General features: G+C 44.8%; 1 protein-coding gene across 3 annotated transcripts; it reads left to right on the top strand.

Moving 5' to 3' along the window:
- The first annotated feature begins 5,416 nt into the window (after window positions 1–5,416).
- HRG (histidine rich glycoprotein) lies at window positions 5,417–14,796 on the top strand. 3 transcript variants are annotated; one of them, XM_032338200.1, is made up of 8 exons: window positions 5,417–5,673; window positions 7,372–7,488; window positions 8,325–8,415; window positions 9,557–9,723; window positions 10,710–10,793; window positions 12,500–12,601; window positions 13,870–14,282; window positions 14,343–14,796. In XM_032338200.1, exons 1-8 carry the CDS (start codon window positions 5,470–5,472, stop codon window positions 14,728–14,730), a joined length of 1,566 nt encoding a protein of 521 aa, XP_032194091.1. In that variant the 5' UTR covers window positions 5,417–5,469; the 3' UTR covers window positions 14,731–14,796. The 3 variants fall into 3 exon arrangements, with proteins under 3 accessions (XP_032194091.1, XP_032194100.1, XP_032194081.1); XM_032338209.1 differs by having other exon boundaries at window positions 5,417–5,538; window positions 13,870–14,796; XM_032338190.1 differs by having other exon boundaries at window positions 13,870–14,796.
- Window positions 14,797–16,701: the final 1,905 nt, after the last annotated feature.

The raw sequence follows: 16,701 nt of genomic DNA, 5'->3' as shown, positions 1-16,701 counted from the left end.
AGACACTGGTGTAAAAAAGCTGGTTTTCTCTCTGTTTAAAAAAAAAAAAAAAGGGGAAAGTTTTCTTAGGTTAATTGATCTGTTAAAAAATGTAAATGTTTTCTCTTTGCCTGCCCAGAGTTGTAAATGAGATCTCTTTGACTCACAAGGCTTTTCTTTGATATGCTAAGTTACTCAGGGAGTACTCCTAACCAATGATAAACCTTGGGTTACATTTGGGTAAATGTGGTAACTACTCTAGAGGTTCTATACATTTCCTAAAGTTTTAATGTTTTAATAAGGGTCATCACTTGATATTTAACCATATCTGTTCTGAGTTTTTTTCATTCGTAAATTGTTTTAATTCTCTTGTAAGATGAATTCTGCCCTAAAGGAAATTCATATGGGAGACTCTCAGGACAAATACAGGTCTTTGATATGTTAAAATCCTGGGAACTTAATTGGGTAAGAATTTCCAGAAGTAAGAGCTGCATTTAGACTAAATCAGAATTAGTAACATGGGACTAAATGAACTGAAAGGTTGTAATGTTGTGTCTCTTAATGTTTTGTCTTATTTTAAACATGACTGGTTCTGTAATGTTTGCTATTCCAGACTAGGGAAACTTTTTCTTAAATTATCTGTAAACTATAGAGATGTAAAAGTACTCATTTGTAAAGGAATCAAGGCATTCAACTTTTCTCTCTGTCTGAACCCTCTGAAACCAAAAGGTCTCAGCAAGTGTTCTTTCTTCCACGGCAATCGGTCATTTGCATAAGTTCAATAAGAATCTGTTCTTGTAACAGGACATCATTGGAAACACTGGTTATTTTACCAAGGCTTTGACTGGAATGTCATATTTGAAAAGACTCAGATATGACCAGACAGTTTAAAGGAACTAGGGTTGACTTTATAAAACCTGGAGCCGTAAAGCCCTTTGGAACTGTTGGCCTGATACCTTGCTTACAGAGTTCCCAGCAGCCTTACCAGGTGAGTAAAGAATGTCACTCCCTGGCAGGGGCAGGACCTCAGGAAGAGGTATTCACTCAAATCGACAGGTATTGCAGGCATGTCTGATGGCAACTACGTGGCTTGGCTTCTGGCCTCGAGAGGCTACCAAAAGTTCAATTTAGAGATTCCTAGGAAAAATTCCAGCAAAGCAGATTCTAAAAGATCTATTTGAACACTCACTTGCTGAGTTTATGTTATGAGTTTGTTAAAATTTGACTTGTTTTTTGAGTTTATGCTGAGTTTGTTAAAATTTGACTTGTTTTTCAAAAGAATTAGTCCTGATTTGACTATCTCTGGGAATGAGGGTTATTTTAGAGAGAAAAATTAGTTTTAATAACACACCTTTATGGATGTTAAATTCTAGATTTGGTTGTCTTTAAATGTTTGTTTACCTAAGCTAGATAACTTGAGGTAAACTTCAGAGAAATTGCATGATAGCTTGTTTAAACGATCTTGCCTTTGCCAATCAGTCAGCCCCAGATATAAGGGGGAAACTTCAGAAAATTGAAGGATTTAAAAGGAAGAATCTGACTGAGTTAGTGGGAATAATGGAAATAGCTGCTGAGGACTATGAGTCATGCTTGCAGGGGATGAGAGGTCTCTTACAGACTCTGCAGGAAAAAGGGTATCAAGTGTCAGCAACGAAAGCACAGCTTTGTCAGAGCCATGCCACTTATTTAGGCTTTGATCTCCATGGGGGAGTGCTTTCGCTGTCTGAGTTCAGGAAACGGGTGATTACCCACTACCCCTGCCCCACCATGCCCCGACAAGGGAGGGAGTTCCTTGGGATGGTGGGCTACTGCAGGCCATGGATACCATGGTTTGCAGAGATTGCCCAACCTCTCTATGAACTGACTAAGGGAGGACTCACTATGGTAGAGTGGCCAGCTGAGGCAGAAGGAGGATTTCGGGAATTACAAAGAGCCTTACTAAGTGCCCCAGCATTGGCCATCCCAGACGTGACCAAGCCCTTCTGCTTGTATGTGGATGAAAAGGCAGGGGTGGCCAAGAGAGTTTTGACTCAGACTCTGGGGCCTTGGCAAAGGCCAGTAGCCTATCTTAGCAAAACAAAACAAAACAAAAACTAGATCTAGTAGTGGCTGGGTTCCCCCCAACTTGCCTCTGCATAATTGCTGCCATGGGCCTCCTGGTCAAGGATGCGCGTAAATTGACTTTGGTGGTCAAATCTCATCTTGACCACCACTCACACTATTGAGGGCCTTCTCCAGACCCCCACCAGATCGGTGGATCACAAATGCCCGAGTGACAGGGTATTAGGCCCTCCTCCTCAATGAACCGAAAGTGACCTTCCAGCCTCCGGAGGTGCTAAATCCAGCCACGTTGCTACCAGAGGTGCTGGCTGAGCACCCACATGACTGTGGGGAGGTCCTAACCCAGGTCGCAGGAATAAGGCTAGATCTTAGAGATACTCCCCTCCCGGATGCAGAGATGACTCTGTTCACAGAAGGAAGTAGCTACATGGTCGATGGAAAGAGGTATGCAGGGGCTGCGGTGGTTTCTCCTGAGTAGGAAATCTGGACAACAGCCCTGCCACACGGAACCTTGGTGGAAAAAGCAGAGCTGATTGCACTCACCAAGGCACTACAGATGGCCAAGGGTAAGACCGCCAACATCTATATGGACAGTAGGCTGGGTAGAGGCTTTTTTTCTGCCAAACATGAGATGGCAGGAGTGGTAACCAAAAAGTTACTAGAGGTTTGGGTTACCTCTCGTAATTGGGTCAGACAACGGCCCTGCATTTATGAGTTCAGTCTCATAGGTATTGGCCAAGGCTGTGGGCACTAATTGGAAACTACATTGTGCCTGCTGGCCCCAGAGCTCTGGGCAAGGAGAAAGAATGAATCAAACTTTCAAAGAGACCTTGACAGAGCTAATTCTGGAGGCTGGCGATGGATGGGTGGATCTCCTTCCTTTGGCCCTCCTCAGGGCACGATGTACACCCTGCTTAAACAAGGTGACCCCATTTGAAATAATGTTCAGGAAACACCGCACCCCCCCACACACACACACTCTGCCCTCGGCTACAAGAGGTTGTCCTAGCAGAAATGACTGACCAATCTGTACCCCAGTCACTGCAGGCATTGCAGTCATCTTGGAAGGAGCCTTCACAGGAATCCGAACTGCCCACACTGGGACGAAGACGGAGGTGGAGCCACATCCTCGCCAACCCAGGGACTTGCTTTGGATGCGCTGCCACCAAGTGGGAGTCTTAGAGCCTCGCTGGAAGGGACCATTTGCTGTCATCCCGACCACCCCCACGGCAATAAAAGTAGACGGCGTGGATTCACACAGGTCATGTCAAACGAGCCAAGGACGAGGACACCCCCCAGAGGTGGATGCCACTGCCGATGGACCCTGCCGATCGTGGACTAAAGCTAAGACTCAGAAACAATGAGTTCATTGAGTTCATTGTTGCTCCTGTTGTTAAAATATAGGTGAGAAATATAGACAATAAGGGCTTGACATAATATTTCTAGGAAAAGCGGGGCTCTGCATAGCCCTAGGAGAGGAATGCTGTTTCTGGGTAAATCACTCTGGAGTCATTAAAACAGTCTGGCAGCCATTAAAAAGAGGGCATAGAACTGGCTAAAAGTCAAAGATTTGACTAATCTCCAAAGAAAAGGGGGGAATGTAAGGGCCTATTCAGCCAGAGCCGTCCTACCCCTGCTCAAACTGCCAGTTTGTTGTTTATGCAGTAAGACTTAAATTGACCCTGCCCCCACCCCCCACCCCAGGGGAACTTACTTAAAAGCAAGTCCAGGAAACCAGTCCCAGGTAACAAAGCCCAGATACAAGGGTGGGTTGGGTCAGGTGGAGATAACACCCCGATTGCAGGGATGAGTCAGGTCAGGTGGAGACATCCAATCAGTAAAGCACGCATACTGTCTCCCTAGCTACCAAGGAGTATGGGCCCCATCCTTTGGGTGCCCTTTGGGTGCCAATTCTGGCCAAGGTGATAGGCTAGTTCAAATATCTACTAGGGTAAATTGTAATTCAATTGGTCACCTAGCATGACTGTGCAGCTTTCTCTGTGTGTTACAATTTCATTGGCCACCTATGCCTGGCCAGGCCCAACTGCATGGCCTTTGCCCTTAAAAGCTAGTCTGTGAAGCAGAGAGGGGTCGCCCTCTCTGTAAGAGGTGAACGTTCAGTTTGATTCTTGATGCTTGGCATGAAATAAAGCTTTGCTTGACCTTCGCTTTGTATCAGTCTCACTCCTTTAATCACGGACCCATTATTGGGGGACCCAACATTGGGGACCCAACAAGGTGATTCCCAGTGTATTAGAACCACTGCTTTGGCCTTTAGAAACAACTCACTGCAGAGAGAGAGCAGGAAGAGGGGAGCTGCTGTTCAAGGGACTGGTCATGGGAGGGAATCTGGGATGATTCCCTCCGGTCCTGTCTGTTGCTGGCTGCTGCTGGTGGGAAGAGTGTGTACAGGTGTATTATTTCTCTAAAAGGGTGGGTTGTGGTATCAACTTAACCCGAGGTCTGCCTCCCATGCAGAGCCCCTCCTAGGGGTTAGTCCTCCCAACCCCTTTACTGGGAGGAACATCAGATTGCTTGACTCCTACCCTTACCACCATTCTCTTCCGCATAAACCAATTCTCTTTAGCACACTTTAGGGGCCACAAGGAACTGAAATGACATGGGGTGTCCCCAATTCTTCTCAGATAACTGTAGTGATCACAATGATAACAAGACTGCACATCCCTTAGTCAACACCTGAATCCGTGCCGAGCATTGCGCTAATTACTTTCTATGTGTTTTCTTATTTAAGCATCACCCAATCCTGCCAAGAGTTGTGAATCTCCATTTTGTAAATGAGAAAATTAAGAATGAGAGAAGTTTTGTAGTTTACCCAGCATCACACAGTAGGAGAACAGGGCAGGTTTGAAATTCAGATCAGACTCCAAAGTCACAGGCTTTTAATCCTTCTATTTTACTCAGAACTCAGTTCCTTTTATGGTGCTAACCCTTTAATGTGGTCCCTCCCTTAAGCAATGCAGCTACATCCTACTGAGGACTTTGGGTGTAATAATGAGTGGGGGGGCGCGGGGCGTGATGATGGAGATTCCTGGTGGAGACAGGCAGGCAGAGAACTGCTTTACTTCTAACCCCATCCCACATGCCGATGTAGGCTGTGCTTAAGGTCAAAACACACTCTGGATCTGCTACTACTAGAAAAATCCAGATTTCGTGCGGATCACAGGTCTACCCACTCACCAGAGGCATGTCTTGACTTTCTGTCCCCAGGGACCCACTAATCATTTACAGCATGTTGACAGATGTTTTAACCAGGGGTCAAGGTGACTCTCCCTGGTTACATAACAGAAATGCATAAAGACTTTGTTTAATCAATTGTGTGTGTGTGTTTGTATGTGTTTTAGAAAGTCTGTATAAAATTCTCTGCTGGGATAAAACTATAGCAAGGGGTGGTTTTCACATGTGTGGGAAATGAGAGCCTTCAGGGCAACACTGCTCCTGCTCCCCTTGCTCGCGCTGCAGAACTCCTGCGCCGCCACCGCCACCGTGAGTCCCGCAGACTGCGATGCTACTGAGCCCTTTGCTGGGAAAGTGCTAGACGTGATCAATAAGGGACGGCGGCATGGCTACCTTTTCCAGTTGCTGCGGGTCGCTGATGCCCATGTGGACCAAGCGGTGAGGAATCGGCAGGGCCAGAGCTGAGCTGGGAGACCAGGAGCCCCGAGGGGAAAGTGGTTTTGGGCCAGAATCTTGCTGCTTTGCCCTATGCAGTGGCTTCGGCTAGGGCTTCCCGTTTAGTGTCTGCTGCTGCTCTACATTGTTCTTCTTTCCTTCGAACTCACAACTGTTATTCGTATGTCCTTAATTGTGAATCAGTCTCTAAGTCCCTATAAGCATTTATTCTGAGCCAAATCAAATAATAAGTACTGTAAGAGAAGACTTAGAGCAAAGCGTGGCCGGCGTCCTCAAGGAAAGAATCATTGACTCACAGACACGCACAGGCAAACTGTGTAAGATAGGGCACAGTTCCATAGCCAAATGAGCGGTATAGGCGCTGAAACAATCTAAGGAAAGGAGATTAAAATTGGGTGGGAGAGGGGTGTGGGTAGGGAATCAGGAAGGAGTGTGTCAGGGAGTAATTGCACATAAGCCGAGGGGGAAGGGGGGAGGGGGGTAGTTCCAGAAGATGTATGTGGGCTTTGGAGCAGCTATCACGTTGGAAGAGAAACTAGGCTTATCTTGAAGCAAAGAGAGCCTACTGCTTTCACATAATAGTAAGATTAAATGCTCATTTGGAGTACATTTGAGGGCTTGATAGAGATTCTGGAAGGAGGCTTCCCTCCCCACCCCACCACCAAAATAAGACTGGGCTCCTCCACATGCTTCCTTTGGTGGAACTGCTGAAATCAAGGAGGCCAGACCACAGAGCTGCGCAAGAAGACAAGCAGAGAAATTCTACTTCTTACCAGTATTAGAGACGGCGACATTACAGGTTGCAGAGACCAAGACCGATGGCTGGACTTCAGGATTCAAGCAGCAATTCAGCGACTGTTGGTTCCATTTCAGGCTCTCTGCCTCCTGTGCAGAGCATAGGATGGCTTGGGACAGTGCTACCTCTGAGTGGTGGTGAGAAGATACGTGGGTGATTAAGGCAGGTCCACAGTGTGCCTGGAGAGATGGAGGCAGGTGCCATGAACCAGGAAGCTCTTTTCTGTGTTCGGGAGGGAGGAAATGAGGACCAGCCTCAGGCAGTGGGAATCAGAACAGGAAGAATGAAGGAAAGACAGGAGACATTTCAAAGAAAGACGGTGGGCAGGCCTGGTGCCTGGATAGTGAAAGCAAAGGAAAGAAGTCAAAGTTGATCATCCGATTCTGATTCTAAGCCAGAGACTAAAGTGATCTGTAATTAATGACGCCTCTGCTCAAAGACAAGGGGAGTTGGGAGAGGGAGCTGGTTTGTAGGAGAAGAGAGTGGTTTCAGCTTTGGGCAAGTTGAAATCAAGGCAAGCAATCCAAGTTCAGGAATAGAGCTGGGAGAGAGGACATGACTGCGCGTACAGATTGGAGGCTGTCATCACTTATAATTCTGGGCTTGCACCTTCACCACCTCCACCCAAACCCACACTGCTATTTAGTTGCTTTTTAAAGCTCGTGGGCAGAAGCAGCATCATGACCAGTTAGAAAGAACATTTGGAAGCAACTCTTTGAAGCTATTTATTCAAAATAAGTAGATCAAATGACACAAAGGTAGGACATCTGTGAGGGCTTGGAGAGGAGCAGGACTTCTGTTTCAGAAATAAAGAGACTGCTTCTCTCAAAAAAGCACTGGGCTCCCACATGCTATTCACCTGTTGCTCTCTTGGCATTCCTCAGGAATCTGCAGCTGTCTATTACCTAGTCTTGGATGTGAAAGAATCTGACTGTTCGGTCCTATCCAGGAAACACTGGGATGACTGTGAGCCAGCTCTTTCTAAACGTGTACCTGAGATAGTAAGTAAGCAAGGTACCCTTCTCCTTCTTTTATCGTTCTTGACCTTGACCTCTGTCTACTCTGCTTACACAGGGTGGCTGCATGCCTGGTGGCTAACACAGCGAGAAAGGAAGAGCAGATTCTGCCTCTTGACTCATGAAGACTATGTTGACCTTGAGGAATAGTCTCTTGAGAGCCATACCTGGGATCCGGGATCCTGGGGATTATGGTCTCATGGGATAAGAAGCCCAGCTGTGAGACCTTGGGCAAATCACCTAAAGTTGTTAGAATTTTGCCTCTTCAACTGTGAAAGAAGAGGAGGGGTTTGGAGTAGCTGGACTCCAAGGTCCACTCCATGGGTCTAAGTACCTATGAACTTGTGAGTATGTCCTATAAAGACTGGCCCCACCGGCAGGAATAGCCAAAGGGATTAACTGCGGTGACCTTGAGGAATAGGGTCTTATTCTATACACATTGCATGTGGGCACTCACCAGACTCTTCACCATGGGAAGAGAACACAAAGAACATTAAGCACATACACAAGATTTCACTTCTAGAAAATAAGATATTTGCATACAAAGAACTTTTAGTACTTTTTTCCCTTGAAAATGTTTGGGATATGGTCATGATCTGTTTAAACAGTTTCTCCCTGGCTCTCATGAAGGTTTTGGAAGCCTACAGCGTTCAGCTTCCAGATATAGACTAAGACAATACAGGTTTTGAAAGAGGATTTGGTGAGAGAAAACATAGCTGAATTCTCAGTTGATAGTAGGGGTATGTGACCTCACTTTTTGTCCCCTCATGTTCAACCCAGAGAAAGCAGTATGCAATGACACAAACCCTTTTCTCTTACAGGTGATCGGACAGTGTAAGGTAATAGCTACACAATGTTTGAATGACTCCCAGCATTTCAGAGTGAATGACTATAACTGCACCACAAGTTCTGGTATGGTCATCTGTTAAAATGCTAATTCTGGATTAACAATTACACCATGGTATTCATCATATAATGCTAACAAATGGTTCCTTCCCTCATAGACTCAATTATTATTTGCTGTCTTCAGAGGAGAAGGGAGAGGGTTTTCTTCTGTTACCAGTACACCTTCCCTTAAAGAAATTCGATATAGAATAGAAATCTGTAAGAGGTGGTACAGTATCATTGTACAGAACGTATGTTCTGAGGTCACATTTGAGTTTGAATCCCAGCTTCCTCACTTAATAGTTGTACCATCTTAAGGGCAAGTTACTTAACCTCTTTAAGCTTTCCTCCTTTGTAAAATAAGGATCATAATAGTATTAGCCTTCCAGATCCTTCTTAGAATTAAGATGCTATATGTAGCATACTTTGCAGACTACTTAGCACTCCATTACTGATTTCAGCATCTAAAAGTTGTGTATTACTGTAGAGTTCCCAAAGTGGTTACACAGTTTATCCCATTTCTCTTCTTACAACAAGACCATACGAGGTAAAGATTATGATACTTTCTATTTTAGAGATAAAATAACCGAGTCTCAAAGCAGTTCAGTGACTTGGCCTTGGGAACACAGCGAAAATGTGGTAAAGACATGATCCTATTTCGGGACTATTGACTCTGAGTGTCATCCTCTTTTTTGTTGTTGTTTCCAAAAGAATCATTACAGAATTCCTTTAAAAATTGTCCATTGCAACATGATTCAACTTACAACAATTTCATAGCCAAGTGACTCCTTCAGGAAGTCACCTTGAAGAAAGAGTGACCTGTATCTTCTCTCTCTGGGCAAAACTCTGTTAATAATGCCTCTGCCTCCTCGGAGAGACAGGAGGAGTTTAGTGAAATATTAACCCTTTGTGAGTGATGGGAGGTGTGTCTCAATGGGTACACAACAGAGACTAAAGCATCAAAAAGATCTGGATTTAAGCAGAGCTCTGCTACTGACTGGAGGATTTGATCTCAAGCGAATCACTTAGCTTCTCCAACCCTCAATTTGCTCATCTGTAAAATGGGAGCGATCATTCCTCTTGCTACCATACTTATGTGTATTAAGTCCCAGCATTGACATTGCTGTTTCCAACCCAGTACTGCAAAATTGCCATCTTCTTTCCCTAGTCTCTTCGGCACTGACCAATACTAAAGATAGCCCTGTACTCTTCGACTTCCTAGAAGAAACTGAGCTTTACAGGGCACTAGCCAACAAAGCCCTTGAGAAGTACAAACGGGAGAATGGAGATTTTGCTGCTTTCAGAGTGGACCGAGTGGAGAGAGTTGTCAGAGCGGTGAGTCTCTGCTCACGTCAGCTGGCTTCTGAGGACCCAACTCCAACCTGGCAGGTCCAGACTCGGTGGCACTGGCCCTCTCCACTGGCCTCACATGTCCAGCTCCTTTCTAACTGAGGGCCCTGTTGCAGCCTCAACCGAAAGGCAAGAGATACCGAAGAAACTGCTTTCCTGCAGTTTTTTAATGTTGGGGAGTTGTGAGAATATAAATATCTACTGAAGAGGAGGGCAAACTCAAAACAGGAAGGAGGGAAAGACAGAAGAGCATTATTGGGGTTATGTGAGTCGTTGAAAATCACCCAGTCCTAACCTCCTTGTATGATGATGGGAAACTGAGGCACAGAGACGCCGTCTCAGCACACCCAGGGGTGTGGCTGGTGCAAGGCAGTTCCCCTGCCTTCCATTCCAGTCCAGGGCTCCTGTTGCCTCCCACCCAGAGGGGTGTTATAAAGTGGTTCTCTGATGAATGTCTTGCATTTTGAAAATGCCAAGTTAAATTAATTACGGTGTGTACCTGTGATGGAATGAATACAGCACAGTTACTAGAGAGAATGTTTTGGGTCTGTATGCACTGGGAAGAGTTCCTAAGGGGAAAAGCAGGTTAGAGAATGAAACTTGGACTCTGATCCCATTTGTGTTGATTAGATATGTGTGTATATGGGCAATATATTTAGGAAAAAGCTAGAAGAAACACATGAGATATGTGGTAGGGGTACTTCTGGGAAGAAGAGATCAGGAGCAGGAAGGGTCAGTTTTCACACTGCTTGGTTATGTCTATATTATTTGACCTTTTCAATGAAATAGTATTTGCCTTATCACTTACGTGATAAATTTTTAAAAGACAGTGGCCATGAGAAAAAGGGCACATATTGGCGATTTGAATCACCGTGGTGCTTTACAGTCCATTGGGTAGTAGGCATCTACGGCCTCTTCCTTTATTCTAACATCTTATGTGCCTGAAACTGCTTTGATCCAATTTGTTCTAGAGAGGAGGGGAAAGAACCAACTACTACGTGGACTTCTCTGTGAGAAACTGCTCCAGGAGCCACCATTTCCCCAGGCACCATAATGTGAGTATAATAAATGTCTCTGAAATACTAGAGTATTTGGTTATAGGTAACATTCAGAGACCACCCCCCATGCATCAGGCACCCTTCCACCACCCTGTGAGGAAGATACTATTTTTGTCTCTCTTAGAGATGGAGAAACTGAAGCACAGGGAAGTTAAATGAATCATAAGAGTATGATTTTATAATATGCACAATAAATACCTAACCTTGACACTGAGATTGAACTTAAACTCACTAGGATTAAAGACTTAGCTAAAAGGTTAAGAGCCTACACCATGGGTGCCTTCATTCACTTCATCTCATTTGCTCTTCACAGTGACCCCCTATGACAAATATGGACATACCTAAGGACCAGCAAGGGGGCTTGCCCAAGGTTCATATCCAAGCTGAGATTAGAATCCAGTTCTCCTAATGCTCAGTCCAGTGCGATTTTCCCCCTAATCACTTATAAATGGATACTCATGCATCTGTAGAAAGCTTTTATTAGTGAAACTCAGCATTTGTAGGGCGACTTAGAGTTTCCAAAACACCTCCACTGATGTTACTGCCTTGTTGGATCCCTGTGACAACCGTGCTGAGGAGAAGCAAACGTCTGCCCTCATTTCCGTGGGACAGAAGGGCCCAGAAGTTTAACCAGTTGCCCAAGTGCACTTAGCTAGACAGTGTTAGGACATAGGATTTTAACAGTGGGATTCTGATTTCAAGTTCAGGATAATTCTGAGGTTTAACAGCATATTCTCCGGGTCCAGAAGAGAGGAAGTATTCGTTAGTTCCCTTCTGGCTGGTCAGTGTTCCCACCTGAAGCAGTTCTAGAATCCTGCCCCCAGAAAAGATACCCCTCTCTCTCTCTCTGTCCCTCCTTCAACAAATCCTTAACAACCCAGTGCAGAAACTTGGCAGCCCGAGAAGAGGAGTCTCAGTCCTAAGGGTTTTACGGCATGATCTCATTTAATTAAGCCCTCCCACAACCTGAAGGTAGTTGGAAATTTCAAGTGACTTGCCTAAACTCACACAACTGGTAAATGGTGAAGCCAGAATTCACGTAGCTCCGTCTGACTCCAGAACTGTTCTCAGCACCTCAGTGCTTAACTGTCGCATCTAGAAAAGCATTGTCTTCTTGTCCTAGTCTAATTTTGACAGCTGGGTTTAGGAGCCTCTGCAGCATAGGGATGCCAGCCAGTCATAGCCTCTGTACTCAGGGTACAGCCTAAATCACTTTGATAGGGTCCAGCAAACCCATTTTCATACTGGTTCCCTCCTTTCCAGAACTTTCCTTCAAGGGTCAGGGTAAAGTTGTACAAATTCCTCTTTGGCACCTCTCTTCATTCTCTCTAGGCACAGGAAAATTGGGTCTCCAGTGAAGAAGGGTTGGAGGAAAGGCAAGGCATCAATGATGGGGTATCCCTCACAACCCCCCACGGGGTGACCCTGGTGTGAACCTGGTGTGACCCCTCATGGAAGAGAACCACAGCAACTTCAAGTGAACCACTTAGAAAACTGCACTTTCTCCAAGTATTGACTGGGAAAGATTGTTAAATAACTAGCAGAGATATTTAACAATATTACCCTGATTTTTCTAAAGCTCATCTTTCCCAAACGTATAAAAGTTTACAGCTCTAGTTGTGCACCTTCTTACGACCTGCACACACACATACACACACAAGTGCATACGTATACACACGAACAGGCTTCTCTCTTCTTTACAGGTCTTGGGATTCTGCAGAGCAGATTTATCCTACGATGTAGAAGTCTCTGACTTGGAAATGCCAGAACACATTGCCATAAACTGTGAAGTCTTCAATTTTGAGGTGGGTTGCTTAAGTCATCTTTGTCATGTGTTGTGCCAGACAAAGAGATATTTTCATACATATAGTGTATTTTGTTCTTTTAGCTCTGGGGGTGGTGGGGAGATAGGGATAGAGGCAGAGAGATGAGAGGGGGCTGAAAAGGAATACAGAGGGAATAGGCCCCCAGGGAACAAATGGGGTACAATTGCTGATATGATACCCCAATTGGGAAGAGGTAAGCTTTGTAAAGTAAAATCATAACCAATTCAATGAACGTCTAATGAATATGAAAATGGTCCTTGTAGCCAAAGCTCCAGTCCTGAGACTCAAATCTTCACTTTCATCATCAAGCCTAGAACCTAAGGGGAATGAATAAACCTCAAACACATTACATAAAGATACATAAAATAAGGCACAAAGCAGAGTTTCACATCTGTCCCGGAAAGCTTTGTTCTGTACCAAGATAGTCATCACAGTATTTTTCATGTCAGCAAAAACTGAAAATAATACAAACGTCTATGTGCCAAACCATAAAACAAAGGTGGGGGGGGGAGTGAACAAGGCAGGTTGGTCACCAGGAGTAAGGCTCCACAGATTTTTTTTTTTTTAATTAAAATCTTGACAAGAAGGAGAGTGAAGAAATGAAATGGTCACCCTTAAGGAGTAAGAAATGCTTATACCGTATAAGTAACATTCTACAATGTAATTTCACCATTTGATGTTAAAATGAGAAAATAGGGATGATAAGTAAAGTTTTTCATAATACAATATTTAGTGCCTCTGAAGAACCACCTTTACTCTGAGATATATTTCTGACTCTTGTATTATCAAAATAGTCCGATTGTGAAATAATGATGGTAGCAGATGACAGTTTTTTTGTATTTTATTTTATTTAAGATTGACTTATTTATTTTAAAGAGAAAGAGAGAGAGAGAGTGTGTGTGTGTGCTCAAGCAGGGAGAAGGGCCAAAGGAGAGGGAGAGAAAGAATCATAAGCAGATTCCCTGCTGAGTATGGAGACAGATATAGGGCTTAACCTCAGAATCCTGAGATCTTGACCTGAGTGGAAACCATGACTGGATGCTTAATTGACTGAGTCACTCAGGTGCCCCATTGTTTGCATTTTAAATGTCAGTTTGGATGGATAAAAGTTTGAGACTGCTATCCTATTTTAAAAATTGATTTGTGGAGCCTGGAAGTCTGAAATCCATTGGTCTAAACTGACTTTCACATCTAACTACTCCTTTTGTGTTCTGCAATGACACTCACTTGTCTGTATCCTTTACCAGGAATGTAGAAACATCAGTGGTACACCACACCATTTTGGCCATCCTCACCACTCTGGTAGGCATGAGCATTCTCTTGCTGGGAAGCCTCCATTTAAGCCCAATGAATTTAGAGATCACCATCATCCCCACAAGCCACATAAATTTGGATGCCCACCTCTCCTAGAAGACAGACCACCATTTCAGGCAGGAGCTCCTCCACGATGGCCCCCTCCAGGACCAGGATGTCATCACCCCCATTTTGGCCCCAGTGGGACCCATGGACACCCTCATAATCATAGTTCCAGTGAGCACCATCCCCACGGACACCCTCCTCCTGGGCATCATCCCCATGGGCACCATCCCCATGGACACCATCCCCATGGACACCATCCCCATGGACACCATCCCCATGGACACCATCCCCATAAGCATCATCCCCATGGACACCATCCCCATGGACACCATCCCCATAAGCATCATCCCCATGGACACCGTCCCCATGGACACCATCCCCACAGCCATGATTTCTTTGACCATGGTCCTTGTGATCCACCACCCCAAAGCCAGGATGCTGAAGATCACCATCGCCGGGGCCATGGCCCACCGTCTAGGCACTCAGAAGAAGGAGATCTAGGTAAAAGACACTTTCCCTTCCACTGGAGACAAATGGGATATGTTCACCGGCTACCTCCACTAAAGTATGGTGAAGTTATTCCTCTTCCAGAAGCCAATTTTCCCAGCTTCTCATTGCCAGACCTCAACAATCCTAAAAAGCCAGAAATTCAGCCCTTCCCTCAATCAATTTCTGAATCATGCCCAGGGACATTTAAGAGTGAGTTTTCACATGTCTCAAAGTTTTTTGCACACTCGCTTCCAAAATAAAATCTGATTTCCTCGATGGAGAAAAATTAATGTTCTGACTTAGAACCATAAATAAAATATGATCAATAATGAATACAAAATTCATGTACTTTAATCTTACTTACATATTCATGGTAGGGCAAATGTGGGTGAGAGAGGAGATGGCATAAGAAGACAGAGACGAAAGGAAAGGAGAGGAAAGATGTCAATGCTACAAGTCTGTCACTAACCACAAAATCCTTGCAGCAAATCTCTGATCCTCTTTCTTTCCTGAATTTAATAACTCCTTTAAGTCTAGAGGCTTTCCTCACTGAGTAGTTAGGTTGTAGCTGGGCATACCAAGAAGGTATGTTTTATCAGTCAAGGGATTATTCTTCTAACCCAAAATTCAAATTGCCTCCTACTTGTTATTTCTAGTCCTCTAAGTTTCCTTTTGGAAAAAAGTAAGTTCTAAACTCAATTTGATGCAATCAAGTCTTGGGCTATGAACTACAAAGAATGTTGCAGGAACAAATCATAACCATGAGTTCAGGTGCACAAGAAATACCACTTTATTTTCAGAACAAATTAATTTCCATTTCAGGCTGCCATCCTGGTAGATTAATAGGAGACTCAACCTCAGTTCTTCTTAGAGTCCCCTCACCCTGCTACTCCCCACACAACCTTGTGCCGCAGTTCTAGAATTTCATGTAGTGCCAAGGTGTTTGGGTGGTGGGCATGAGAAAGGAGCTCTGAGTCTCCTTCACTGGTCCACTAGCTTCCCTCCTACTGAGGGATGCTTACTACCCTGTACGCCTCCCTCCTTGGGTCGAGCTTATCAGCTACTGCAGTATCAAACTGAAGGTAAAAGATTCTCTGCAAGACTGCTAATGAACTTGTCTGCCCTTGGCTATTCTCTTCCTGAGGTCTTGCTGCCTTCCAGGCTACATGCCCAGAAAGCAGGGCAGACATGTTCTCTACTTAGGACCTCCAGAAACCTCTGTCCTGCTCATATTTTCCCCCTAGGCTGCGTGTTCTAGGCTCAGGTAACCTCTCTTTATTCATTTTTGGTACCAGAGGACTCTTTCTCCATAATTAAATCCTCTTTCTTTTCCCTTCTTCCCAAATCAGAGCTCAAGCATTTAGACATAGGCTAATAAGACTTTGGGTTTGCTACCTGAATTACTGGAAGCACTTGTAGGTACATAGTGATGGCAGGAGGTAGATGTGTGTGTGTGTGTGTGTGTGTGTGTGTGTGTGTGTGTGTGTGTCTGGGAAGGGGAGGGAAGTATAGGGGGGGAAAAAAAAAACCAAACTAAGGCCAAAGGAGATGTGGGTAAGTTGGTTGTTAGGTTGGGAAAAAGGAGAGGCCCACAAAGAGGCAGAAGCTGAAACTGGGAGAGAGAAGAGAGGTCTAACAGCACACAGTGCAGGAGGGGTTGGAATCAGAACTTCGGGTTTATCAGAAAGGTTCCTTAGGTTTGGTGAGTAGACACCCAAATCCACCACACTGGGAACAAGATGCAAGGAGGGGAAAACAGGGCCTCCTTCAACCCATCTCTTCTTCTGCTTCTCTACTGTCTTCTCCACCCTGGGGAGCATTCTTCTTTCAAGAACCAATGCAACTGAGTGATGAGAGGCCGACTTGACCAGAGACCAGAGAGGATGCCCATAGTTTATTTTTGGTTGCCCCAGCATCCTGGTATGGGACTCCCGGCATGCACTATGTCCCCGTGCTCAGGCTCCCCAGGCATGCAACGTGATCAGTAGCAGCCCATTTTTCTGCAGCTAGATATCTTGCAAAGAAATGATTAAAAGATATCTGTATGTTGTACTCATTGTTGCACTGTTGTGCCACGTAGTGACCTTCAGGAAGGGTTTTGGGAAAGTCACCTGGGAAAGGGAATAACAGGTGATTGGTGTTTTTTTTTCCTCCTCCTTTAAATAGTTTCTGATTTGTTATACAACCTTGTGCAATCACCTGGAAATGTGCTCTGTGCTCCCACGTGCTTC

The sequence above is a fragment of the Mustela erminea genome, chromosome 1 (assembly GCF_009829155.1).
Source record: "Mustela erminea isolate mMusErm1 chromosome 1, mMusErm1.Pri, whole genome shotgun sequence".
Classification (NCBI taxonomy): domain Eukaryota; kingdom Metazoa; phylum Chordata; class Mammalia; order Carnivora; family Mustelidae; genus Mustela; species Mustela erminea.
The sequence above is the reverse complement of the archived record's forward strand: the minus strand, read 5'-3'. Positions and strand labels throughout refer to the sequence as shown.

Bases quoted from the DNA above. Each gene is read 5' to 3' on its own strand.
- HRG (XM_032338190.1), top strand. From the start codon at position 5,470: ATGAGAGCCTTCAGGGCAACACTGCTCCTGCTCCCCTTGCTCGCGCTG. The intron at 5,674-7,371 runs GTGAGGAATCGG...GGCATTCCTCAG, and splicing joins ATGCCCATGTGGACCAAGCG to GAATCTGCAGCTGTCTATTA. The intron at 9,724-10,709 runs GTGAGTCTCTGC...AATTTGTTCTAG, and splicing joins TGGAGAGAGTTGTCAGAGCG to AGAGGAGGGGAAAGAACCAA.